The sequence below is a fragment of the Agelaius tricolor genome, unplaced genomic scaffold (assembly GCF_023055355.1).
Source record: "Agelaius tricolor isolate 1412-34295 unplaced genomic scaffold, bAgeTri1.0.p SCAF_41, whole genome shotgun sequence".
In the NCBI taxonomy this organism is placed as follows: Eukaryota; Metazoa; Chordata; class Aves; order Passeriformes; family Icteridae; genus Agelaius; species Agelaius tricolor.
The window spans coordinates 2484711-2511486 of record NW_027269301.1 but is presented as its reverse complement, the minus strand read 5'-3'; the positions used below and the strand labels follow the sequence as shown (position 1 = coordinate 2511486).

The window sequence follows — 26776 nt, the reverse complement described above, 5'->3', positions numbered from 1 at the left end:
GAGCCGTCCCTGCTGCATGAAGGGCAGGGAGGGTTCTGGATGTCAGAGCCCTAAATTGTCTTGGAGCTGAGCAGGGAGATTTCAGGAAAGAATAAATCCAGGATTTCTGTGCAGTGAAGGAGCTGCTGGGCAATTTTCTCTGTTCTCAATCCACTGAACCAGTTCTGGCCTTGAATCCTAGTGAAAAAGGACCTGGATGCTGTGGATCAGAGCCATGGAATGGTTTGGGTGGGAAGGGACTTTAAACCCCTTCAATCCCATCTCCTTCCACCCCCTTCCAGCATCCCTGGGTGCTCCAAGCCCCATCCAGCCTGGCCTTGGACATTTCCAGGGATGGGGCAACCACAGCCTGAGCTCTGCCATGCCAGAATTCCCAGTTTTCCATCCTGTTCCCTCGGGACAGACAAAAGCTGAGAGCCCATTTCAGTGCTGAGGCCCTGGGAGCTTTCCCTGGCTCTGCTGAGTTCTTCAAGTTTCCCCCTTGGACCCAGGCTGCCGTTTTCTGTGGGAATCTCCATTTGTGGCTGTGGAATCCCTCTGGATTCTGCTCTTCCTGGCTTAATCTGAGGAAATTTTCTTGAGCCCCTCACTGAACAGGGGCTGAGGGTTTATTATTTTGGGGGAGGCAGAGCCTGTGGAAATTTTGTCTCCTGGTGTTTGGGATTGGAGGGAGCTCAGGGCGCTGCTGCTGTCCCAGTCTTGCACAGAATTCCCCCAGGATTTTTGCATGTGGAATGGGATTTCTGAGTGGTTTCCCAGTGCCTTCCCCTTGAGGAGCCCCTCCTGATCCCACAGGAGCCAGGAGGGGACACGGGGCTGCTCCACCTGAGTGCCCTGAGCCATTTCTCCTAGGGATGAGTGGGGAATGTGTTCCTACAATCTCGTTGGAATTCCTTTCTTCCCGGCCAGAATTCCCTCTGTGGTGCTTTATCCTCTCTCACCAGGATTTCTCCAGCTCTGTGAGAGCTTTCTCCTTTCCCTGTGCAGGATTTGGATGATCCCAAATCCCTGAATCCCTGGGGAACAGCAGCAAACCCATTTTGCGCTCCAGGGCAGCCCAGCTCAGCGAGGCTTTGCCAAGAGTGAGAATTCCGCCTCCTGGATCTGCTCTAATCCCAATTAGTGTCTCCCAGGCTAATCTTGGTCCCAATTAAAGCACCCTGGAGCTGTGCCGTGACCTTCCCCTCCCTCGCAGCTGCTCCCGAGGTCTCTCAGGGCCGGGATTCTTGGAAAGGCTCTGGCACCTGGCAGGGCTCGGCTCATTAACACCTCCGCAGGCTGGGAGCCATCCCCAGCCCTCCTCCGCACCTCTCCCCAAATTGTTGTGTCTTTTGGCTCCGCTCCTCCGTCAAACGGCTGCAGAGGTTGGGTTTGAGCAGGGGAAGGGCTGGAAGGGGAGTTCAGAGCTTGGGGCTGATCCCAAGGGACCCCCGAAAGCGGGGCTGACACGGGCTCCTGTTTGCCTTGGCACAGGGCAGGCTCCGGGCTCTTTGTTGAGCCTTTTCTCCTCTCAAATATTCGGGTTTAGTTGACATTTAGTTGACATTCTCCTCTCAAATATTCGGGTTTAGTTGACATTCTCCTCTCAAATATTCGGGTTTAGTTGACATTGAGCGTTCTGGAGGCTCAGAAATAAACCAAACCTGGCCCAGAGGGGGATTTGTTGATGTTCCGGTCAAGATGCAGAAGTGCTGCCTTATCTCTGACAGCTGCAGGGTTTGACTGGGAGGTTCCTCCACTCTTTGTCTGCCTTTTCCTTCCCAAATTTCCCTCACGTGGCTGCAGGACCATCCAGATGCTCCCAGAAATAGAAATACAAATATTTATAAACAGAGCCCTGCGTTCTCAGTGTGTGGGACAGCCCTGGGAAAGCTTTAACGACCCTCTAGAAACCCAAATAATGACCCTTTCTAAACCCAAATAACGACCCTATAGAAACCCAAATCATGACCCTATAGAAACCCAAATAATGACCCTTTCTAAACCCAAATCATGACCCTTTCTAAACCCAAATCATGACCCTATAGAAACCCAAATAACGACCCTATAGAAACCCAAATAATGACCCTTTCTAAACCCAGCTGGAAGTTTGGGGCTAAAGCAGCCTCCTCAGCTGAATTTTTCAGGAGAGCTCTGCAGCCCAACTTCGTTTTTGAGGAGGGTTTGCTGAGGGTTTAAAAATGCTTTAATAATGCTTTTAAAATGCTTTAAAAATGCTTTAAAATGCTTTAAAAAGCAAGGAACTGCAGCCACTGAGGACAGAGTAGATTGATACAGATGTTTGGGGACAGAGCAGATCAATACAGATGTTTAGGGATGGAGCAGGTCAATACAGATGTTGTTTAGGGGTGGAGCAGATCAAACCAGATGTCTGGGGATGGAGCAGATCAAGACAGTTGTTGCTGAGGGATGGAACAAATCAAGACAGATGTTTGGGGATGGAAGAGATAATACAGATATTTAAGGACTGAGCAGATCCAGGCAGATGTTTAGGGATGGAGCAGGTCAATACAGATGTTGTTGAGGGATGGAACAGATCAAGACAGATGTTTGTGGATGGAACAGATCAATAAATACAGATGTTGTTTAGGGATGGAGCAGATCAAACCAGATGTTTGTGGATGGAACAGATCAATAAATACAGATGTTGTTTAGGGATGGAGCAGATCAAACCAGATGTTTGTGGATGGAACAGATCAAGACAGATGTTTAGGGATGGAGCAGATCAAACCAGATGTTTGTGGATGGAACAGATCAATAAATACAGATGTTGTTGAGGGATGGAGCAGATCAAACCAGATGTTTAAAAATGAAACCCGAAGCTGCCCAGATTTTCCTGCAGAGCTCGAGGCTCTGCTGAGGTGAAATTCCTCCAGGACTTTGAATGACAATTCCCACCCATCCTTCCCTGCCAAGACACAGGGGATCCCTGGAATTCCTTCTCCTTCCAGGAGCACCTCCCAGCCCCTGTTTGTCCCCTGGGCTGAGCTCACCCCGTCCCCACTCAAAGATCTCCAGAGGTTTGTTCAGAGCCGGTGCTGCTGGGCTTGGGGTCAGCGGTGATGGCTGGGACCAGTCAGGTACTGGAGCTCCTGGATCCGGGATCCTGGATCCCTCTGGAGCTCCTGGATCCTTCTGGAGCTCCTGGATCTGGGATCCTGAATCCCTCTGGAGCTCCTGGATCCCTTTGGAGCTCCTGGATCTGGGATCCTGAATCCCTCTGGAGCTCCTGGATCCCTTTGGAGCTCCTGGATCTGGGATCCTGGATCCTTCTGGAGCTCCTGGATCCCTTTGGAGCTCCTGGATCTGGGATCCTGGATCCTTCTGGAGCTCCTGGATCCCTTTGGAGCTCCTGGATCCGGGATCCTGGATCCCTCTGGAGCTCCTGGATCCAGGATCCTGGATCCTTCTGGAGCTCCTGGATCCAGAATTCTGGATGCCTCTGGAGCTCCTGAATCCCTCTAGAGCTCCTGCATCTGGGATCCAGGATCACTCTGGAACTTCTGGATCTGGGATCCTGATAACTCTGGATCCCTCTGGAGCTCCTGGATCCCTCTGGAGCTCCTGGATCCAGAATTCTGGATGCCTCTGGAGCTCCAGGATCCAGGATCCCTCTGATCCTGCCCTGCCAGCCCCACTCCCATTGGAAAATCCCCTCTCCTCGCTGCCAGAGGGAGCAGCAGCTGCATTTCCCTCCTCCCATCCCCTCCAGCCCTCCCCAGGCTGGGGCAGGACCTGATTTTATTCCTCTCTCTCTCAGCCTCACCTCCTGACCTACAAAAAAATTGGCTCCTGGAAACCCAATGTTTGTTTTCCAAGATTTTTTCCCCCTCATTTTCCCGCCCCATCCTGATTTATGAGATCTGTTGGAAAACCTCCTCTGGCTTTTCCTGTTTCCCCTCCAATCCTGGGCTCTAATCCCCGAGCTTCTGTTTCATTTCTCCCTTCCTTGGCAAAATCCTTTTCATTCCAGCAGGAATCTCCTGCGCCCCATCCCTGTTCAACCCACAGGGAAACTGAGGCACAGCCTTGGAAATGACCTGGAATTCTGATCCCTGTCCTCCTCAGCTTTAAAGGCAGTTCATGAATTTTGTATCTTTATGTGAGGATGTGATTTCTCTGGGATTTTTTTTAGGGATAGACCAGATGTAGCTGGAATTTCAGAGAATTTTAGTTCCTAGACATCTCCTTTGGAGCCAAATCCTCCCCCTTTCTCCCTCCCCTCCGGTGGCTGGGGAGGTTTTCCCACTGAGCTCTGGCATTGCTTCACTTGGGAATGATGGAATCCTCATCCCCACGTGTCCTGCTTGACCACTCCACGTGCCTGGGTGTCAGTGGGGAGCAGGAAAAGGACAGGATTTCACAGGATTCCACTCCTGGATGAAATTCCTCTCATGAGTCATGAGAAGTTGTCTATTCCTACCTTAAATTGTGCTCGGGGAGCACTTGGATGCCAATAAATCCCCATCCAGACTTACAACCAAAACCTGGAGACATTTTCCACTATTCCAAGGTCACCCAAGGCTTCTGCCAAGTGTCTGGTGATGTTTTGAGTTTCTACAGACGGAACCAGACGTGCAGGAACAGAAATAAATCTTTTATCCCACTGGGAACCCCGAGTTTGGGATAAATCCCTCACTGCTGGCCACGAGATTTCCTCACCCTCCTGGTTTTCCACTGCTCCTGATGGGTTTGGGTTCTCGATGGGGAGAAAAAAAGGGTTCAGTTCTGAGCTTTCCTGCTGGATTTCTGGAGGAAAACAGGAAAATCATTTGCTACACCTCCCAACATAGAGAATTTTACCTGGGGAAAATGTATTTTTGGGGTGAAACGATGTGGCAAGTTGATCTAAACTTATAAATGGGGGAGGTTCCAGTTTGTTTGTCCACCCCACAAGAAATAATTGAGCTGACTTTGGTTTTTACAGATGGCATTGGAGGTAATCCCAATTGCCAAGATAATAATAGAAATAATAATTAATATTAGAATTTATTATTTTAAAATTAAATTACTAATAAAATCTATTATTAATTTAATTAAATTATTGATAGAATTTATTATTATATTAATTATAATATAAGGAATTATTGAAATATTCATAATTATTTATATTATAATTAATAATACAAATAATTATTAATAATTTAAATGATGAATATAATAATGAATAAAATAAAATTAAAAAGGAATAATAAGCAATAAAATCAATAACACAGAGAAATAAAGAAATAATAATGAATTAATATAAATACTACAATAATATAAATCATATCCATTTTGCATCATTACAAACATTAACTAAAATCTGCTTTTCCTCCAGGACAGCCCTGCCTGCACTGCCTGGCTCTGCCTCTGAGCACTGTGAGCACTGAAAATGGGAAGATCCCAAGTTTTTCCCTCCAACCACTGCCTGCTGCTGCTGCTGCTGGCGGGGCTGAGCTGTGCCCAGTACGAGCCCTGGCCGTACCTGCCCGGCTACCCCGAGCCAGCACCGCCGGCGTTCCAGCCGCCCCAGAGAGCCCCAAATGTGCCCAAGATCCAGCTGAGGCTGGCAGGGCAGAAGAGGAAGCACAACGAGGGCAGGCTGGAGGTGTTCTACAGCGGGGAGTGGGGCACCGTGTGCGACGACGACTTCTCCATCCACGCCGCCCACGTGGTGTGCCGGGAGCTGGGCTACACGGAGGCCGTGTCCTGGCTGCCCAGCTCCAAGTACGGGAAAGGAGAAGGTGAGGAGGTCTTGGTGCACTGTGGGGAATGTTTCCAGCTCCAAATAATCCCTAATTTCAATTTAATTTATGGGTTTTGGGTGTTTCTCTCTCATGCCGGGAGCTGGGCTACGTGCAGGCCGTGTCCTGGCTGCCCAGCTCCAAGTATGGGAAAGGAGAAGGTGAGGAGATCTTGGAATAGGGAAAGGGTCTTTCCATCTCCCAATAATCCCTGAATTTTGGTATTTATCATCAATGATCAGGCTCATTGATGGTTTCGAGTGTTGGTTTCTCATGCTCTGCTCTGTGAGGTAAAAAAGGTGTTAAAGTGTCGGAAAGCATCCAAAGGATGGACACAGGGATGGGGAACGGCCTGGAGCAGCTGAAGGACCTTGGATTGGGATCCCAGGGATTGGGAGGGCCATTCCATCTCCCAGTAATTCCTGATTTCAGTCTCATTGATGGGTTTTGGGTGTTTCTCTCTCATGCTGGGAGCTGGGCTACGTGCAGGCCGTGTCCTGGCTGCCCAGCTCCAAGTATGGGAAAGGAGAACGTGAGGAGATCTTGGAGCACTGTGGGGAATGTTCCCAGCTCCCAGTAATCACTAATTTCAATCTCATTGATGGTTTTGAGTGTTGGTTTCTCATGCTCTGCTCTGTGAGGTAAAAAAGGTGTTAAAGTGTTGGAAAGCATCCAAAGGATGGACACAGGGATGGGGAACGGCCTGGAGCAGCTGAAGGACCTTGGATTGGGATCCCAGGGATTGGGAGGGCCATTCCATCTCCCAATAATTCCTGATTTCAGTCTCACTGATGGTTTTGGGTGTTTCTCTCTCATGCCGGGAGCTGGGCTATGTGCAGGCCGTGTCCTGGCTGCCCAGCTCCAAGTACGGGAAAGGAGAAGGTGAGGAGATCTTGGAGCACTGTGGGGAATGCTTCCAGTTCCCAATAATTCCTGATTTTTTGGTACTGATCATCAATGATCAGTCTCATTGATGGTTTTGAGTGTTGGTTTCTCATGCTCTGCTCTGTGAAGTAAAAAAGGTGTTCAAGTGTTGGAAAGCATCCAAAGGATGGACACAGGTTTGGGGAAGGGCAGCTGAAGGACCTTGGATTGGGATCCCAGAGCATTGGGAGGGCCATTCCATCTCCCAATAATTCCTGATTTCAGTCTCATTGATGGTTTTGGGTGTTTCTCTCTCATGCTGGGAGCTGGGCTACGTGCAGGCCGTGTCCTGGCTGCCCAGCTCCAAGTACGGGAAAGGAGAAGGTGAGGAGATCTTGGAGCACTGTGGGGAATGCTTCCAGTTCCCAATAATTCCTGATTTTTTGGTACTGATCATCAATGATCAGTCTCATTGATGGTTTTGAGTGTTGGTTTCTCATGCTCTGCTCTGTGAAGTAAAAAAGGTGTTCAAGTGTTGGAAAGCATCCAAAGGATGGACACAGGTTTGGGGAAGGGCAGCTGAAGGACCTTGGATTGGGATCCCAGAGCATTGGGAGGGCCATTCCATCTCCCAATAATTCCTGATTTCAGTCTCATTGATGGTTTTGGGTGTTTCTCTCTCATGCTGGGAGCTGGGCTACGTGCAGGCCGTGTCCTGGCTGCCCAGCTCCAAGTACGGGAAAGGAGAAGGTGAGAACATCTTGGAAAAGGGAGAGGGTCTTTCCAGCTCCCAATAATCCCTGATTTCAGTTTAATTGATGGTTTTGAGTGTTGGTTTCTCATGCTGTGCTCTGTGAGGTAAAAAAAGGTGTCAAAGTGTTGGAAAGCATCCAAAGGATGGACACAGGGATGGAGAAGGGCCTGGAGCAGCTGAAGGACCTTGGATTGGGGTTTCAGAGCCTTTCCAGTTCCCCACAATCCCTAATTTTGTTTAATTGGTGGTTTTGAATGTTCCTTTCTCTATGCGGTAAAATATCTGTGAAATTATTGGAAAGCATCCAAAGGATGGACACAGGGATGGGGAAGGGCCTGGAGGGGTCACACAAGGAGCAGCTGAGGGCACTTGGATTGAGATCCTAGGGAACTGGGGGAGCATCCAGCTCCCTACAATCCCTGATTTCAGTTTAATTGGTGGTCTTGGGATGTTTCTCTCTCATGCTGGGAGCTGGGCTACGTGCAGGCCGTGTCCTGGCTGCCCAGCTCCAAGTACGGGAAAGGAGAAGGTGAGAACATCTTGGAGCAGTGTGGGGAATGTTTCCAGTTCCCAATAATTCCTGATTTTTTGGTACTGATCATCAATGATCAGTCTCATTGATGGTTTTGAGTGTTGGTTTCTCATGCTCTGCTCTGTGAGGTAAAAAAGGTGTTAAAGTGTCGGAAAGCATCCAAAGGATGGACACAGGGATGGAGAAAGGCCTGGAGAAGCTAAAGGACCTTGGATTGGGATTTCAGAGCTTTCCAGTTCCCCATAATCCCTAATTTCAGTTTAATTGGTGGTTTTGAATGTTCCTTTCTCATGCTGTGCTCTGTGAGGTGAAAAATGTGTGAAATTATTGGAAAGCATCCAAAGGATGGACACAGGGCTGGGGAAGGACCTTGGATTGGGATCCCAGGGCATCGGGGGAGCCTCTCCAGCTCCCAAGATTCCCTGATTTCAGTTTGCCGTGTCCTTTCTCACCCTCTGAACCTTGCACCTGCTGGAAATGTGGAAAAGCCCACCTGAAACCCAAATATCTGCTGGGCAACCACTTGGAAAGGAGAATGTTTGTGTGTGACAGCTGGGAATTCCTGGAATCACCAAATTTGAGAGGGGAAAACTCAGGAATAATCCAGGAATAACAACAGATCTGTGGAATAACGGACACCCCACGGGATTTCTCAGGATTTATTGGGATTTGGGATTCAATCTTGTCCTGCTGAGGATTTTTCCTGCCCTCCCTGGAGCCTGGTGGATCCCACAGGGATAAAATTCCACTCAGGAGGGCCACAGGTGCTGTTTGGGTGGATTTGAGCAGTTTCTGAGTGCTCACACCTATAAATGTCCCATAAAAGAACGAGTGGGGCCTGAGGGAAATTGCAAACCTGGAATGTGCTCCCAAAGTTGTGGATTTTGGCTCTGGAAGCAGAGCAGGAGATTTCCAAGCGAGGGAGAGGCCGTGACATTGGAAAACAAACCAGGCTGGCCACGGGCTCACATGGGAGGGAGAATTCCCACAGAAATCCCAAATCCAGGGGCTGGGGGGCTCTTCCCATTCTGGTTCTGAGGGGCCTGATTTCTGTATTAATTTATTATTTTAATATTTTACATTAATTTAAATGCATTAATTTAATGTATTATTTATAGAATAATTAAACTATAATTTTATTGTTAATTGAATATTAATATTAATCAATTAAATTTATTTGATTTAATTATATCATTAATTTAATATATTAATTTAATATTGATTAGATTTATTAATTTAATATTCCCATATGGATAAAGGATGGGAAATGCCGTTGGGTCAGAGGTTTTCCCAACTTGACAACATTCCCTTAGTCTTAAAATTTAATTAAATTAATCATTTAAAAGTTAAAATTTAAAGTTAATTAATTCAGCTAAGGGATAATGCTTTTTTATTTTGGTATTTAATGAGGATTCTTATGGTGCAGCATTTTGCCAAGGAGGAGCAAACTGAAATGTACACTCACAATAGATCATGGACAGAATTTTACAGACTTTGCAAATTAAGATATTTAACAAAAATGACTTATTAAGAGACTAGAATGAGTACCCTGATATTATTTTATTTCCATTTTTAAAATTTATTTTATTTTTATTGTATTTTTTATTGTCTTGGATGGGCTTAATCTTAGTTTATAGGATGTATTTTAGAGGGGACTTTGGTTTTTTAAGGTAGTGTAGGGTTTGTCTGCCTCTAACTGCGAGGCTTTTAGGATGTTTGGGGTTTTGGTTTAACAGAATATCAGGATTATGTGAGGTTATCAGACTGAAGGAATTACAAATGTGCATGCTAAGAGCACTGAGAATGCATAAAAGGAGCATAAAAGAAAAGGCAAAAAAATCATCATGGCATCAAAGTCATCAATCCCTGAGGCGCTGCTTTATTCACCTTGATTGTCACACCTCGGTTTTTCCCACTGAGAATTTTCATCACTGATCCCTGGGGCAGCACAGGCTGGAGGTGGATTTTCATTCCCAAATAGATAAAGGACAGGAAAATCCATGGGCCAGAGCTTTTCCCAATCCATCAATCCTTGAGGTGCCGCTTTATTTTCACACTGAGATTTCACATCTTGATTTTCACAGCCAGAGTGAGAACCAAGCACTTCCCTGGCTTCCAGGTTCAGGGAATCCAGCCCAGATCCCTCCTTTTGGAATCTCAGCTGTGTTTTCCTCCTTTTCCAGGGGAAATCTGGCTGGACAACCTGCACTGCTTGAGGTGCTGCTTTATTCACCTTGATTGTCAAACCTTGACTTTTCCCACTGAGAATTTTCATCACTGATCCCTGGGGCAGCACAGGCTGGAGGTGGATTTTTATTCCCAGGTGGATAAAGGACAGGAAAATCCATGGGCCAGAGCTTTGCCCAATCCATCAATCCTTGAGGTGCCGCTTTATTTTCAACTGAGCGTGAGACCCAGCTGCTTCCCTGGGATCCAGGTTCAGGGAATCCAGTCCAGATCCCTCCTCTTGGAATCTCAGTTGTGGTTTTTCCCATTCCAGGGAACATTCCCTGGGATCCAGATTCAGGGAATCCAGCTCAGATTCCCCCTTTTGGAATCTCAGCTGTGTTTTCCTCCTTTTCCAGGGGAAATCTGTCTGGACAACCTGCACTGCTTGAGGTGCCACTTTATTCCCAGGTGGATAAAGGACAGGAAAATCCATGGGCCAGAGCTTTTCCCAATCCATCAATCCTCGAGGTGCTGCTTTATTCACCTTGATTTTCACCTGAGCGTGAGACCCAGCTGCTTCCCTGGGATCCAGGTTCAGGGAATCCAACCCAGATTCCTCCTCTTGGAATCTCAGCTGTGTTTTCCTCCTTTTCCAGAAGAAATCTGGCTGGACAACCTGCACTGCTTGAGGTGCTGCTTTATTTACCCTAATTTTTAACACAGAGCAAGGCCCAGCTGCTTCCCTGGAGTCCAGGTTCAGGGAATCCAACCCAGATTCCTCCTCTTGGAATCCCAGTTGTGTTTCCATCCTTTTCCAGAAGAAATCTGGCTGGACAACCTGCACTGTTTGAGGTGCCATTTTATTCACCTTGATTTACACACCTCGGTTTTTCACACTGGGGATTTTCATCACTGATCCCTGTGATGGATCTGATCACTGTGCTGGGGCAGCACAGGCTGGAGGTGGATTTTTATTCCCAGGTGGATAAAGGACAGGAAAATCCATGGGCCAGAGCTTTTCCCAATCCATCAATCCTTGAGATGCTGCTTTATTCACCTTGATTTTCACCTGAGCGTGAGACCAAACTGCTTCCCTGGGATCCAGGTTCAGGGAATCCAGTCCAGATTCCCCCTTTTGGAATCTCAGCTGTGTTTTCCTCTTTTTCCAGAAGAAATCTTGCAGGACAACCTGCACTGCTTGAGGTGCTGCTGTATTCACCCTAATTTTTAACACAGAGCAAGACCCAGCTGCTTCCCTGGAGTCCAGGTTCAGGGAATCCAGTCCAGATTCCTCCTCTTGGAATCTCAGTTGTGGTTTTTCCCATTCCAGAGAACATTCCCTGGAATCCAGGTTCAGGGAACCCAGCTCAGATTCCTCCTTTTGGCATCTCAGTTGTGTTTCCATCCTTTTCCAGGGGAAATCTGGCTGGATAACCTGCACTGCTTGAGGTGCCACTTTATTCCCAGGTGGATAAAGGACAGGAAAATCCATGAGCCAGAGCTTTTCCCAATCCATCAATCCTTGAGGTGTCATTTTATTCACCTTGATTTTCAACTGGGCGTGAGACCCAGCTGCTTCCCTGGGATCCAGGTTCAGGGAATCCAGTCCAGATTCCCCCTCTTGGAATCTCAGCTGTGTTTCCTCCTTTTCCAGAAGAAATCTTGCTGGACAGCCTGCACTGCTTGAGGTGCTGCTTTATTCACCCTAATTTTTAACACAGAGCAAGGCCCAGCTGCTTCCCTGGAGTCCAGGTTCAGGGAACCCAGCTCAGATTCCTCCTTTTGGCATCTCAGTTGTGTTTCCATCATTTTTCAGGGAAAATCTGGCTGGACAGCCTGCACTGCTTGAGGTGCTGCTTTATTCACCTTGATTGTCACACCTCAGTTTTTCACACTGGGGATTTTCATCACTGATCCCTGTGATGGATCTGATCACTGTGCTGGGGCAGCACAGGCTGGAGGTGGATTTTTATTCCCAGGTGGATAAAGGACAGGAAAATCCATGGGCCAGAGCTTTTCCCAACCCATCAATCCTTGAGGTGCTGCTTTATTTTCACACTGAGATTTCACATCTTGATTTTCACAGCCAGAGTGAGAACCAAGCACTTCCCTGGAGTCCAGGTTCAGGGAATCCAGCCCAGATCCCTCCTTTTGGAATCTCAGCTGTGTTTTCCTCCTTTTCCAGGGGAAATCTGGCTGGACAACCTGCACTGCTTGAGGTACTGCTTTACTCACCTTGATTTTTTGCACTGAGAATTTTCATCACTGATCCCTGGGGCAGCACAGGCTGGAGGTGGATTTTTATTCCCAGGTGGATAAAGGACAGGAAAATCCATGGGCCAGAGCTTTGCCCAATCCATCAATCCTTGAGGTGCCACTTAATTTTCAACTGAGCGTGAGGCCCAGCTGCTTCCCTGGGATCCAGGTTCAGGGAATCCAGTCCAGATCCCTCCTCTTGGAATCTCAGTTGTGGTTTTTCCCATTCCAGGGAACATTCCCTGGAATCCAGATTCAGGGAACCCAGCTCAGATTCCTCCTTTTGGAATCCCAGTTGTGTTTCCATCCTTTTCCAGGGAAAATCTGGCTGGACAGCCTGCACTGCTTGAGGTGCCGCTTTATTCCCAGGTGGATAAAGGACAGGAAAATCCATGGGCCAGAGCTTTTCCCAATCCATCAATCCTTGAGGCGCCATTTTATTCACACTGAGATTTTCAGCTGAGTGTGAGACCCAGCTGCTTCCCTGGGATCCAGGTCCAGGGAATCCAGCCTAAATTCCCCCCTTTTGGAATCTGAGCTGTGTTTTCCTGCTTCTGCAGGGAAGATCTGGCTGGACAACGTGCACTGCACGGGCAAGGAGAGCAGCCTGGCCGCCTGCGGCTCCAACGGCTGGGGCGTGAGCGACTGCAAACACACCGAGGACGTGGGCGTGGTGTGCAGCGAGAAGAGGATCCCAGGCTTCAAGTTTGACAACTCCCTCATTAACCAAATTGAGGTAATTGGGGTCAAAATTATGGTCCGGGGTGTCCTGAGGGGAGGGATGGTTGGAAGTGATGGAAATTGTAAATTTATCACATGTTTGTCCTGCATGTTTGTTGGTATTATTGATTTATCCCATATTTATCACATATTTATTCATAGTATCAATTTATCCCATATTTACTCCCATTATCAACTTATCCCATATTTATTCACCTTACCAATTTATCCTACATTTATTCACATTATCAACTTATCCCATCTATTTATTCACATTATCAATTTATCCCATATTTATCCCATCTATTTATTCACATTATCAACTTATCCCATCTATTTATTCACATTATCAACTTATCCCATATTTATACCACATTATCAATTTATCCCATATCTATCCCATCTATTTATCCCATCTATTTATTCACCTTACCAATTTATCTCATATATATTCCCATTATCAATTTATGTCATGTTTATCCCACATTATCAGTTTATCCCATATTTATCCCATCTATTTATTCACATTATCAATTTATCCCATATTTATACCACATTATCAATTTATCCCATATTTATCCCATCTATTTATTCACCTTACCAATTTATCTCATATATATTCCCATTATCAATTTATCTCATGTTTATCCCACATTATCAGTTTATCCCATATTTATCCCAAGAATTTACTCCCATTATCAATTCATCCCATAATAATTCCCATTATCAATTTATCCCATATTTCTTCCCATTATCAACTTGTCCCATATTTATTCACCTTACCAATTTATCCTGCATTTATTCACATTATCAACTTTTCCCATCTATTTATTCACATTATCAACTTATCCCATATTTATCCCATCTATTTATTCACCTTACCAATTTATCTCATATATATTCCCATTATCAATTTATCTCACGTTTATCCCACATTATCACTTTATCCCATATTTTTCCCTCATTATCAATTTATCCCATATTTATTCCTATTATCAGTTTATCCCATATTTATCCCACCTATTTATTCCCATTATCAATTTATCCAATATTAATTCCCATTATGAATTTATCTCATGTTTATCCCACATTATCAGTTTATCCTATATTTATCCCCCATTATCAATTTTTCTCCTGTTAATCCCACATTTATTCACATGATCCATTTATCCCACATTTATCCCCCATTATCAATTTTTCTCCTGTTTATCCCACATTTATTCACATGATCAGTTTATCCCATATTGATCCCATCTCTGGGCTTAAAACTTGGCTGCTCCTGCCTGGGTTGGAGAGACAAAATTCAGGTTCCATTTTCAGGAAGTCAGATAAACAATAAGAATCTGAAACTTTTTACTATAAATTATTCTGTTTCCTCAATCATGTTTTTCAAAATTGAAACCTGCTCTTTTCATGTTTCAAAGGATGAATTTAGAGACAAAATGTGCCCTTGATTAATCAAATTGAGGTAAATGGGGTAAAAACTCTGATTCAGAGCATCCTGTGGACTGGGATGGCTGGGACTGACATAAATTATCAATTTATCCCATGTTTATCCCACATATTTTTCCACATTATCAGATAAATAATAAGATAATAAGAATTTGAAACAGAGGTTTATTTTATTTTTTTACTATAAATTATTCCGGTTCCTCAAACAATTTCTCAAAATTGAAACCTGTTCTGTTAATATTTCAAAGAGACAAAACCTGTGTTGTGCTCACAGAACTTCCTGATGTTTTTAGTTCTAATGGACAAAAATCCTGAATTTTTTCCTCCTCTTTTAACACTGGGACCAGTTTGGGAGCTCTCTGGGCTAATGGGGGCAGCGGGGAGGGTTGGATTTGGGGTGGAATAATTCCTGTAGCCATGCTGGATTTAAAGGGAAGATAGAAAGATATTTTTGTGTTGTTTGGATGAGCAATGATGGAGGAGCCATGATCAAAATATGGGAATATTTGTGGGAATGTGGGATTAGGGCTGGAATTGAGGACGTTCTGGGGAAGGTTCTGGGCTCTCACTGGGAGGCTGAGGGGGAGATTTGGGGAAGTGACAGAACCAAAGGGGAAATGACAGAAATCCCATGGGATTTCTGCAGGAGAGAGAAATGCAGGAATGCTGGGCTGGAAGGGAGCTGGGATGAGCTCTTCAGAGGGGAAAAAAAGATTTTTTTTTCCTTTAGCTCCTCAGCTTGGGGAGTTTGTGGTGCTTCAGGCACCTCCCTTTTCTTGGATTTTTCACTGTCTCAATTCCCTGGCTGCCCTTGGCCAAAATTTATGGCAAGACCCCCCCGTAAGCATTTCCAGAGCTCCTTTTGAGCATGCAGGGCAAAGCCAGGCTGTGCTGCACATCCCAGTGTGGATGAACCCTTGGGGTTGTCTGTGAGGGAAGGGAAGGGAAGGGAAGGGAAGGGAAGGGAAGGGAAGGGAAGGGAAGGGAAGGGAAGGGAAGGGAAGGGAAGGGAAGGGAAGGGAAGGGAAGGGAAGGGAAGGGAAGGGAAGGGAAGGGAAGGGAAGGGAAGGGAAGGGAAGGGAAGGGAAGGGCTGCAGCTCCAGGATCGGAGGGATTCAATTCCTTTCCTCACCCTGCCCTCGCCTCCCCTGCCTCGGGAGGGATCGTCCCCAGCTGCTCCATCAATGGCTCCCTTGTGTCCCAGGGAATGAGGCGGGAGCACGGAACACCAGGGGTGGCTTTGGCTCCTCTGAAGCCGCAGAGAGTCCTCAAAACACCTGGAAGAAAATCTGCTTTAGTCTAGACAGAGGTCACCTCACCCCGAGCTGCTCCAGGAATTAATCACGGCAGCTTTGAGGGCTCTGCCTTTCCATGAGCTCAGCGTGGGGCTGGGTGAGTGGAACTCCTCAGATAATTGGGAATGAGCTCGGCTGCTGCTCTGGGGGTGCTGAAATTTCAGATGAATCACGAGACTGAAGTGATTCCTGGAGCAGAAGCCTGGATCCCTCAGCAGGAGGAGGGGATGGAAAAGGGAGAAGTGGATTTATTTTTAAGGAGCTGTGCTGAGTGGGGTGGAAGTGCTGCATTTCCTGGGCAGAGGCTGCTGCACCCCCTGCTCATCCCCTGCCTGCCTCAAACTGACAGAGAGAGCAGGTTAAAATTAGAAATCGGGAGGGAAAACCTTCCCTGTGAGGCTGGGGAGGGGCTGGAATGGAATCCCAGAGAAGCTCTGGCTGCCCCTGGGTGCTTGGAAGTGTCCAAAACCAGGCTGGAGCAACCTGGGAATTGTCCCTGCCTGTGGCAGGGGTGGCACTGGATGATTCTGAGCTCCTTTCCTACCCAAACCCTTCCAGGATTCTGCTTCTCCCTGAATGATTTTGAGCTCCTTTCCTACCCAAACCCTTCCAGGATTCTGTCTCTCCCTAAATCATTTTGAGCTCCTTTCCTACCAAACCATTCCAGGATTCTGTTTCACCCTGAATGATTTTGAGCTCCTTTCCTACCAAACCCTTCCAGGATTCTGTTTCACCCTGAATGATTTTGAGCTCCTTTCCTACCAAACCATTCCAGAACTCTGTTTCACCCTGAATGATTTTGAGCTCCTTTCCTACCAAACCCTTCCAGGATTCTGTTTCACCCTGAATGATTTTGAGCTCCTTTCCTACCCAAACCATTCCAGGATTCTGTTTCTCCCTGAATTTCACAAACCTTCCCACAGCACCACTGCTTCCATTCTGCAAAACCCAGCTGATTTTTTCTCTCTCCCTATAAAATAAAGTCCCTGGAGCTGCAGGGCTCCTTCCCTGCTGCTTTCCCTGAGCAGGATCAAGGCTGGAGGTGAGAGTTGGGATGTTTGGGATGCCATTGTGGCAGCTCCTTGCAGTCACAACTGGCTGTCAAATGTTCCAGCTCTTCCCCCTCTGAGTTTTGCCACTCTTATCTTGGCTTTATCTCCTCAGCAGCCAGGGGGGCACAGCTGGAGCTAAAAACAAGGAACAGGGTGACCCAGGGGGTCACAAACCTGAACCAGGGGGTGTCCAAAGCCTCCTGCAAAGGCAAGTTTGGAAGTTTTTGCTCTTCCCAACGTGCCTGGGAATTGTGCAGGTCATTCCTCACATTCACAGGGGAAACATCATCGTTTGTGAGCTCCTGGGTTCCTGCTGGAGCCCAGAGCTTGTCCCAGTGATGTTTTCCCTTTGGAATGAGGGGTGAGGGGGCTGGAATTTCCTCTGAGCTCTGCTGTGGTCAGGATTCTCCATCAGCTTTTGCGCTGACAGAGCAGAACCGGCGCAATCCCACCGGGATTCCTGGGGGAGGAGATCTGTCCGTTTGTCCTTCAGCTGCTGCTGCTCAAACCAGGCTTTACTAGAACAGGCCTGGCTGGAGGTGCTAAACCGAGCTTGGGTGCTGGATCCTGCATTCCCACCCTGGTTGTGATTCCCAAATGGATCTGACTGTGCACAGCCCATGGATTAACAGGAGTGAGGGCAGATTTTGGTGCCTGTGATCAGAGGGAACAGCCAGAGCTGGGCCAGGGGAGCCTTGGTTGGATATTGGGAAAAGTTTCTTCACCCTGAGGGTGGCCTTGGGCACTTCCAGGGATCCAGGGGCAGCCACAGCTCCTCTGGAATCCCATCCCAGCCCTCCCCTCCCTCAGAGCCAGGAATGCCCTCCCAATACTGCACCTAAACCTCCCCTTTTCCAGCGGGAAGCCATTCCCTGTGTCCTGTCCCAAATCCCTCTCCATGTTTCTGTAGCTCCTGCAGGCACTGGAAGGCCACAATGAGGTCACCCCAAAACTTCTGAACAATCCCCATTCCCCCAGCCTTTCCTCATCATTTAGGAAGCCTTAAAGCCCCTTTGGTGCAGATTCCCTGGGCCTGGTAAGTGCTGGGAACATGGAAAACCAGGGGGAGGAATTCACCGGTGACCCCACGGTGACAGGGCCCTGCATGGGGAGGTTTTGCCTAAATCTGGCCTGGCTGGCCCAGCTCTGCCCCACAGGGAGCCCCCAGTCCCTCAGGAGCAGCTCGATAACCCCTGAGCCGAGCTCATTTTCATTGGACACCGGCTCAGCTCTGCTTCCCAGTTTGGAAAAGCTGTGGATGAGTGGGAGAGGATGAGATTTTCCATGGCCATAAATCACCCAGCCATTCCATATGGATGTGCTCAGACAGATTCCCTTCCCATCACAGCTCGTGTTTGGAGGGTTATGTCACACTTCTTGCCATCCCTGAGCTCTTCCATCCTTTTCCTGCTGGGAAGGGGCAGTGCTTGACCTCTGAAAGCTGGGAAAATTTATTGCCAAGACACAACAAGGTCAGGAACACAGAATTCATGACATTAAATCTGTGCAAAAGACCTCCAAGCTCATTAAGCCCAACCTCTGACCAATCAGCACCTTCTCACCCAGACCATCCCACTCTGTCCTTAGGAGAAGTTCAATATTTGAACAGAAAAATGATCTTTAAAGGCCTTTTCAACCCAAACCCTGAAGTGTTTTGGGGGAAGGCAAATGGTGGGAGAGTTGTGATAAGGAGGAGGGAGACAGGCAGGAAGGGGTTAATCCCTCTGGCAATACCAGAATTCCATCCCTCCCTTGTTAAAATTCCCCTTTTTTGCTGTTTTCCACTTCCACTGCAGATTTTAGAGGATTTCTGGGAGGGTGATGGAGCTGCTGGGTGTCAGGAGCTCTGAAATCCAAATTCCCTGCGTGTTCCCTGATGGTGCTGGGAGCACCATCCCTGCTTTTCCACCAGTGCCTGCAGTCACTCTGTGTTATCCCAGCTCATTCCAGACCCACCTGCAGCTGCTTTCCTGCCTTTTCCAGCCATTTCAAGGCCACAGTGGCTGATTCCTACCTTAATATATTCCTTAAATCAATGCACCAGAGGGATTTTATTTAATGCCCGCCCCAAAACATCCTGAACAAAATATTTGCTGTCCACCTCCTTCCTCTGTGTGCGCCCACACAGCCTTCAAATAGGCCAGGCTCTAAATATATCGAATTTCTGCAGCTCCCAAATAGCTCTGGTACCTGAGGCCAGCCCAGGGCTTTGGCCAGACGGTGGCCAGACAGGTCTGGCTGCTATTTCTGGCCTTCATTTCCCCTCTGGGTACTTGGGAGGCAGAAAAATCTCCCTTCAAAGCCCCATGGCTCAAAGGCTTTGGTTGTGCTGGGTTAAAAGGGGGCTCAGCCATGGCTGGAAGTGCCCAGGGCTGGGCTGGATGGGGTTTGGGGCAGCCTGGAGTGGTGGGAGGTGTCCCAGGGTGGGATGAGGTGGGGTTAAGGTCCCTTCCAACACCAACCATCCCATGATCCCGGTTAATTCCGGGTTTTTAATCAGTGGGAAAAGGCTCTGCCGGGTCCTGCTCAGGGTTTGCAGTCAAACCAGGCTCTGTGTGAGCCAGACTGAGCTGGGCTGCAGGGAGGGGAGGGGGAGAAGTTTGTGCCTCGTCCCCAGGTAAATCTGCCCCTTTTAGAATATCTCTAGTTGGGAGGAGCCCTAAGGATCATCGAGTCCAACTCCCTGCTCCTCGCACTGCTCAACAATGACACTTCAGAATATTTAATTAAAGAAAATACTGTAGAAGACAGTATTTAATTAAGTATTTAATTAATTTAATTAAATATTTAATTAAAGAAAATACTGTAGAAGACCTGGAAACAATCTACATATTTTCCCTCTCGAAACAGTAGAAAAGGTGCAAGGGTTTGAATTCTCTTTTTCACTCAGTACCACTGAGATTGAAGCACCTGAAGCCCTGTCCTCAGAGGAAAATTATTCTACAACAAAAAAGGGAATGGCAACCTCTGCCATTTACATTTTTTAATTATTACAACTTTTTGTACAGCTTCTTTTTCCAGCTTTTTGCCATGGAAATTGGTGGAATCTCTGTCCCCACTGTGGGGATTTGTCACACGGGTCACCCCCAGCCCATCTGTGTCTGCTGCAGCCTTCAGTGTTTCATTAGAAAAGTTTTATTTGCTTGTTTGTTGTGACAACAGGGTTTGAGTTTCCCTTTGCTGTAAACGTTTAATCCTCCAAACCAAAGCCCAAGTGCAGCAAAATTCTGCTGCTTTGTGTGTCTGGGAGGGTCTTCAGCATCTCCTCACCTCAGGAAAATGTGAATGAACCTGATTTTGGGGTAATCCACTATGTCATAGTGCTGTGTGAGTGTGATCATTTGCCTCAGTGGCTCCTTTGTGGCAGGTCAGGGCGCTGGAATCAGGGACTCGTGGAAGGATTTGTGTTGGAAAGGCCTTTAAAGATCATTTTTCTGTTCAAATATTGAACTTCTCCTAAGGACAGAGTGGGGTGGTCTGGGTGAGAAGGTGCTGATTGGTCAGAGGTTGGGCTTAATGAGCTTGGAGGTCTTTTGCACAGATTTAATGTCATGAATTCTGTGTTCCTGACCTTGTTGTGTCTTGGCAATAAATTTTCCCAGCTTTCAGTGCCTGATCCAAACACTTCAGGCAGCTCAGCAGGAAGGACACAGGGAATGACAAAGCTTTGCCCATCAGGAGCCCCCAGCCCTGGGGCTGCCAGGACAGAGCCATGTCCTCCCTAAGCTGAGCCTGCCCTAAGCTGAGCCTGCCTGGGCCAAAGCCCCTCCAGGCCCCCCTGCTCCTGCCCTGTCCCCTCCCTGGTGTCCCCAGCCATTCCCAGGCTGTCCCCTCGCTCTGCCTGGGCTCCACGGAGCCTTTCTGAGCTCAGCCAGGCTTTTGGCAGCCCAAATCCATTCTGGGTTTGCTCCTGGCCCCTAAGCCTGGCTCAAACTCTGCTCCCTCACCCTTCTGTGCAGCCCCAGCCCAGCTCTGTCCCAGGGCACTGCTGTCCCCCAGCTCTGTCCCATCCTCCTGTGTTTATTTAACAGCCAGGACCTTGGGGTGACTCAGAGGCTCAGCTCCAGATGTTTAAACCCAAACAGATTCCACCCATTCCGATGGATGTGAAGGAAAAAGAGTCTTTTTCCTCTGGTGGCTGAGGTTTTAGTGGAAGTGAAGGTTTTTATGATGGACCAAGCCCCTGTGGAAAGATTTTTGTGTTGTGTTGTGGATTGGAGAAAAAAACCCCCAATTTCTTGTTGAAGTTTCAGCCTTAATTCCTGATGTTTGGAAGCTGAGAAATCCTGGAGCTCAGCTGGGAGTGAAAAAGGATTTCACTATTATTATATTATTAAAACCTATTTATATAGGTTTTATTTAAGGGGCAGTGGAATAGGTCAGGCTCAGGGAAGGAAAAGAGGAGTTTGAGTGGATCCTGGAGCTCTTAAAGCAAGAGAGGAATGAAAATGGAAATGCAAAAATCCAAGGACAGAGCAGAGAGAAATCCAAACTCCAGGGTGATTCAGCACCAGGGCAGCGTCTGAGCCTGGGATTTCTAGGAACAGGATCCTCTCCTGGACTGATTCCTGAGCATCCTCAGGGCCCTCCAAAAGGAGAGGGAACAGCTGGGTTTGGCCATGGAGAAGGCCCCAAAAACCCGTCCTGGGCATCACCCACCAGCACAAAGCACGTGGCAAATGGCACAGGGAGCGTTCCCAAAGCCGGGTGGGATTTTGCCGTCGGATCCGGAGCCATGGGGAAGCGTTTGGTTCAGAGGGTGGAAACAAAAGCAGTCGAGGCTCATGTGAAAACTTTTCCAAGCCAGGAATCCTTTTGTGAGGGCTCCAAACAAACCCTTGTCCCTGGGCTGGCCCCGGCTGCGAGTCCCTGGTTTCGTAACGGAGCCGGAGCCTCTGCCAGGGCTTTTGTGTCCCACTGGGGAGGAGCAGCTCTGGGGCCCTGGACGTGGCTCCTGGCAAGGAAAGGATGGGACAGAGGGAAACACGGCCCAGCATGGAAGAGTTTCACACGTTTTTCCCTCATTTTTCACTGATTTGTGTTGTAGGATGCTGGAAGTCCCAGCTGAGATCGTGGAATCCTGGAATAGTTTGATTGGGAAGGGAGCTTAAATCAGGGACCCCTCCCACTGTCCCAGGGTGCTCCAACCTCTCCTTGGGCACTTCCAGGGATCCAGGGCAGCCCCAGCTGCTCTGGGAGTTCCATCCCAGCCCTTTCCTTCCCAACCTCCCATCCTACCCCTGCCCTCTTTCTATTCCAAACCATTTCCCCCATCCTGTTCCTCCCTCCCTTTCCCAAATCCCTCTCCATCGCATCTTTGCCTCCCTCCATGCTTTAGGGTTCAGCTTTCTCTCGATCCCAGAGTTTCCCTTGTGGTGGGATCACTCTACACGTGTCCATGGAGCACAGAGAGGGGGATTTTAGGAATCTGCTTTATCCATTAGGTGTTGTTTGCTCCCAGTTTTTCTCTGGGATCTGTTTTCACCATCAGCCTGGCTGCTGTTGGAGGATAAACCATTTCTGCCTGCATTTGCATTATTGGTGTAACAAAACCTCTGCAGCCGAAGGAAACCATTCCAACCCCAAAAAATTATTGGGACAAAAGCTCCTGGCAGCCCTTTCTCATGGAGAGCCCTCAGTGTGCTTATTCTGATCCTTTGTTCTTGAATTTTCCAATACAAAGCCGGGCTCTGCAGTGGCTTGAATTCCTCTCTGAGGTTTTGCTCTTTGTTCAGAGCTGAGCAAACCCTTGAGTTGCTCCATCAAAAATTTCCTGCTCTAAACCAGTCATGGGAGGGAAAAGAAGACAGGATTAGGGTTGGTTTTGCTCCCATACAAAATTCCAAAATTCCCTGCTCTAAACCAGCCCTGGGAGGGAAAAGGGGGCAGGACTGGGGTTGGTTTTGCTCCCAGATAAAATTTCCTGAGCTCCAGAGCTCTAAACCAGCTCTGGAAGGGAAAAGGAGATGGGACTGGGGTTGGTTTTTCTCCCATACAAAATTCCAAAATTCTCTGCTCTAAGCCACCCTGGGAGGGAAAAGGGGATGGGATTTGGGTTGGTTTTGCTCCCATACAAAATTTCCTGAGCTCCAGAGCTCTAAACCAGCCCTGGGAGGGAAAAGGGGATGGGATTTGGGTTGGTTTTGCTCCCATACAAAATTCCAAAATTTCCTGCTCTAAACCAGCTCTGGAAGGGAAAAGGGGACAGGACTGGGGTTGGTTTTGCTCTCAGACAGACCCTAAAAATGTCACTGTGGCCTGTTGGAGCTATCAGAAGATGGATTCCCTCCAGCAATGAAATGTTGCCTCATTTTTCGCTACTTTGCTCATTTTTTTGTCCTCCTTGGCAAACACAGGCCAAAAAAAAAAATGATGACAAAAGGGTTGGATGCACTAAACAGAATCCCAGGTTGGAGCAGGATTTCTTTTCGTGTCTGAGTCAGCATCTCTGGGGGAGAGGGATGAGATGGGAGAGCTTTGTCCAGAGCCTGAGGTGGCACATTGGACTCAGGAATGTTTTCCCAAATTTCCATTTACACCTTGCTTTTCACTGCTGTAAAAAAAAAACAACAAGGAGCCAGCCCAGTCAGTCAGGGGGGAAGAAATGCCCAGCTTGGAAGGGGGAAATCTAGGACTTGGAAATCCTGGAGTGGAAAATTCTGAGATCTCAAGTGCTGGAGTGGGAAATACAGGGATCTTGAGCCTGGAGTGGGAAATACAGGGATTTTAAATGCTGGAGTGGGAAATACAGGGATTTTTAAATGCTGGAGTGGGACATACAGGGATCTCTAGTGCTGGAGTGGGAAATACAGGGGTTTTAAATGCTGGAGTGGGAAATACAAGGGTTTTTAAATGCTGGAGTGAGAAATACAGGGGTTTTAAATGCTGGAGTGGGAAATACAGGGGTTTTAAATGCTGGAGTGGGAAATACAGGGATTTTTAAATGCTGGAGTGGGAAATACAGGGATTTTTAATGCTGGAGTGGGAAATGCAGGGATCTCTAGTGCTGGAGTGGGAAATACAGGGATTTTTAAATGCTGGAGTGGGAAATACAGGGATCTCTAGTGCTGGAGTGGGAAATGCAGGGATCTTGAGCCTGGAGTGGGAAATACAAGGATTTTTAAATGCTGGAGTGAGAAATACAGGGGTTTTAAATGCTGGAGTGGGAAATACAAGGATTTTTAAATGCTGGAGTGAGAAATACAGGGGTTTTAAATGCTGGAGTGGGAAATACAAGGATTTTTAAATGCTGGAGTGGGAAAAGCAGGGATTTTAAATGCTGGAGTGGGAAATACAGGGATCTCGAGTTCTGGAGTGGGAAATACTCAAGTGCTTGAGTAGGAGATTTCAGGATCTCAAGTGCTGGAGAGGGTAATACTCAAGTGCTGGAGTAGAAGATTTCAGGATCTCAAGTTCTGGAGTGAGAATACAGGGATCTTGAGTCCTGGAATGTGTAATACAGGGATTTTGAGTCCTGGAGTGGGAAATACAGGGATCTCTGGTTCTGGAGTCATGGATAGCCCACTCCTGCTGTGCTCAGAGCTCTTCTGGAAGCAGCTGGAACAACTTCTTTTGATTTGTTAAGCTGCATGAATAATTGCAAAAATAACAGGCGAATCCCAAAGTATCTGCCAGCATTCCCAAGCTTCCCATTTTTAAAAGGTTTTTGGTGGGTTTTTTTTGCATCATTGTGACTTTTCTCCTTCTCAGCCTCAGTGGGCTCTTTTCTTTCTCTGCCTGATGCTCTGATACCATCAATCCCAGCTAGGCATTCCCAGATCCATCTCCAGGGCTTTGGAACATTAAAATCCACCCTGTGCCTTGGAAAATCCATGAGGTGGAGGTGCCTGGAAGGTGCAGGAAGGATTACAGGGAAGGGTTGCTCCCTGTTACCCTGCTCAGTGCTCTCCCCTCAGCCTCTGGCAGCTGCCAGGGACAGGCTGGATGCGTTGGGATTTGGGAACAGAGCTCCTGCCTGCCTGGAGGAGTGGGAAGGAAAGGGAAATCCCAAAGCTGTTGGATCAGGAGAGGAAAACCCAAATATTCTTGATGGGAACGTGGCTGCTTTAGGGGTTCTGTTGTGTTCCCTGCTGCAGGGGGATCCTCAGGAGGAGGATGGAGTGGAATCCTCAGGATCCTGGACAGGATTCCCTGGTTTTTTGGCCTTTGAAGAAGCAGTTTGCTCTCTCTAAACCTGATTCTTGCACAGAATGAGTTTGGGAATTGCTGCTCCCTCCCAGGAATCCTTAAGGCTGGAAAAGACCTCCAAGATCGCGTCCTTTGACTCCTCTGTTTGCCTTGGGGCTTTTCCAGGTTTCCCACCTGGCTGACATTCCCTGAGATGGCCCAGCAGCAGGAGCAGGGATGTTCAATGATGAGGAAGAGGTGGAACGTGGGAATGCTGATCCTGGGAAGCACCAGGCAGATGTTCAACATCTGGAATGGCCCAGGACTCAAGAGGGCTGAGCTGTGGAGCAGCTTCCTCACAAAAACACCAAACTCAGCCCCTGGGGCAGCACCCCTGGGTGTGAACTCCTTCCAGGGACTGGCTGTGGCCTCCAGCTGGTCTAAATCCAAGGAAAAGGGACAGGGCTGTCCCTTTTGAAAACCACGTGTGGGCTTTAGCACATTGCTGACGCCAGGTGGAGAAGGAAAATGTCCCTTTCTGCCACTTTAATGTGCAGCAGAGCTGATCCTCACCTAACTGTGGGTCTCAAACCTATCCAGGGCTTCCTACAGGATGGAAAAATCCCACAATCACAGATGGAAAACTCCCTCTCCCACTTTCCCAGCTGCCACTGCAAATTTCCTCCTGTTTCCCATCTTTTCCCAGGTGCTTTTCCAGCACAGTTTGAAGTGTTGGTTCCCTGGCCTTTGGGTTAATCCCTTTAAAAGGCTTTTATTAAAAACACTTGGAGATCTTCAGCACCCAGAGCTGCTTCCAAGCAGATTTAAGGCTTCAATTACATTTTCCTGGTGAAGAAAATGAGGCAGGGTAAGGGAAGCAGGGGAACAAAGTTCCCTCTGACAGCCCTGGGTAAACACAATTTCTCCATCAAGGCAAAAGCTGGAAACATTTCCTAAATTGCACCAGGGAGAAACGAGTTGCAGGGTTTGGAAAGCAGCCTGGGGAGGCCTGGAATGCCCTGAGGCTCCGATACCTTCCTGACAGCACGTAGTCAAAAACTCTGCAAGATTTTAGGAGAAGCTGCCAAGCTCAGGAGAAACTGCCAAGCTCAGGAGAAACTTTGTGCTGCAAATGGATTTCTCAGGCTCCACTGGAGAGGTTTCAAATCCCCTCTTACATCAGACCCTTGGAATACCTGAAATTACCTCAGATGTAACAAATTTAGGTATCACAGGGGTTATTTTTAATTCTTGAGGGCTACAAGAGCTTTCAAAACTGGAGCCCAGCCTATGAACTCAATGTGAGTAGCACTTTTGGATAAATCCTGTTTTCCAGGGGTTGAGGGATGTTCCAGCTCAGATTTTGGAGAAGTGAATTCTTGTAGCTGAGGGGGAGAGGGGGAATCAGTGATTTGCAAAACTGGGTGGTAAATGTAGACAAATAAAAGACAGAAAGGTGGTGGGGAATAAGGAAAAGGAAGGGGAAAGCCTTAAATGAGTTGTCCAAGGTAGTGTGGGCAGAGCTGAGGATGAGGAGGAGATGCCAACCCCATTCCTTGCCCCTTGCCCCACTCCCTGACCCATTTCCTCTTTCTCTGCCCTTCCCTGGGCTCTGTTGGTTGTATCAGCACTGGTGGAAGCATCTGGAGAATGGCTGAGCCATGGAATCTGCAGGACCCAGCAGGTCCTGCTCTGATCTCCTGCGAGCCCTGACCAGAGGCCCGTGGCCCTTTAAAGCTCCAGGCAATTTTTCTTTTCCGAGTGGCTGAATCCGAGGATTCCTCAGTTCTGATGTAACCCTGAGCTGGACCACGTGGGTTTGCACATAT

The 26776-nt window shown here is 47.7% G+C and overlaps 1 protein-coding gene across 2 annotated transcripts in view; it reads left to right on the top strand.

Moving 5' to 3' along the window:
- Positions 1 to 26776, top strand: part of LOXL2 (lysyl oxidase like 2) — a 77447-nt gene that overhangs the window by 7566 nt on the left and 43105 nt on the right. The window contains exons 2-3 of one of the 2 annotated variants that reach the window (XM_071454693.1): positions 5321 to 5726; positions 12862 to 13037. In XM_071454693.1, the coding sequence (XP_071310794.1) occupies positions 5375 to 5726; positions 12862 to 13037 (528 nt within the window). In that variant the 5' untranslated portion in view covers positions 5321 to 5374. Of the gene's footprint in view, positions 1 to 5320; positions 5727 to 7812; positions 7874 to 12861; positions 13038 to 26776 lie in introns of those variants that run through there. The other variant, XM_071454694.1, reaches the window with a different exon arrangement.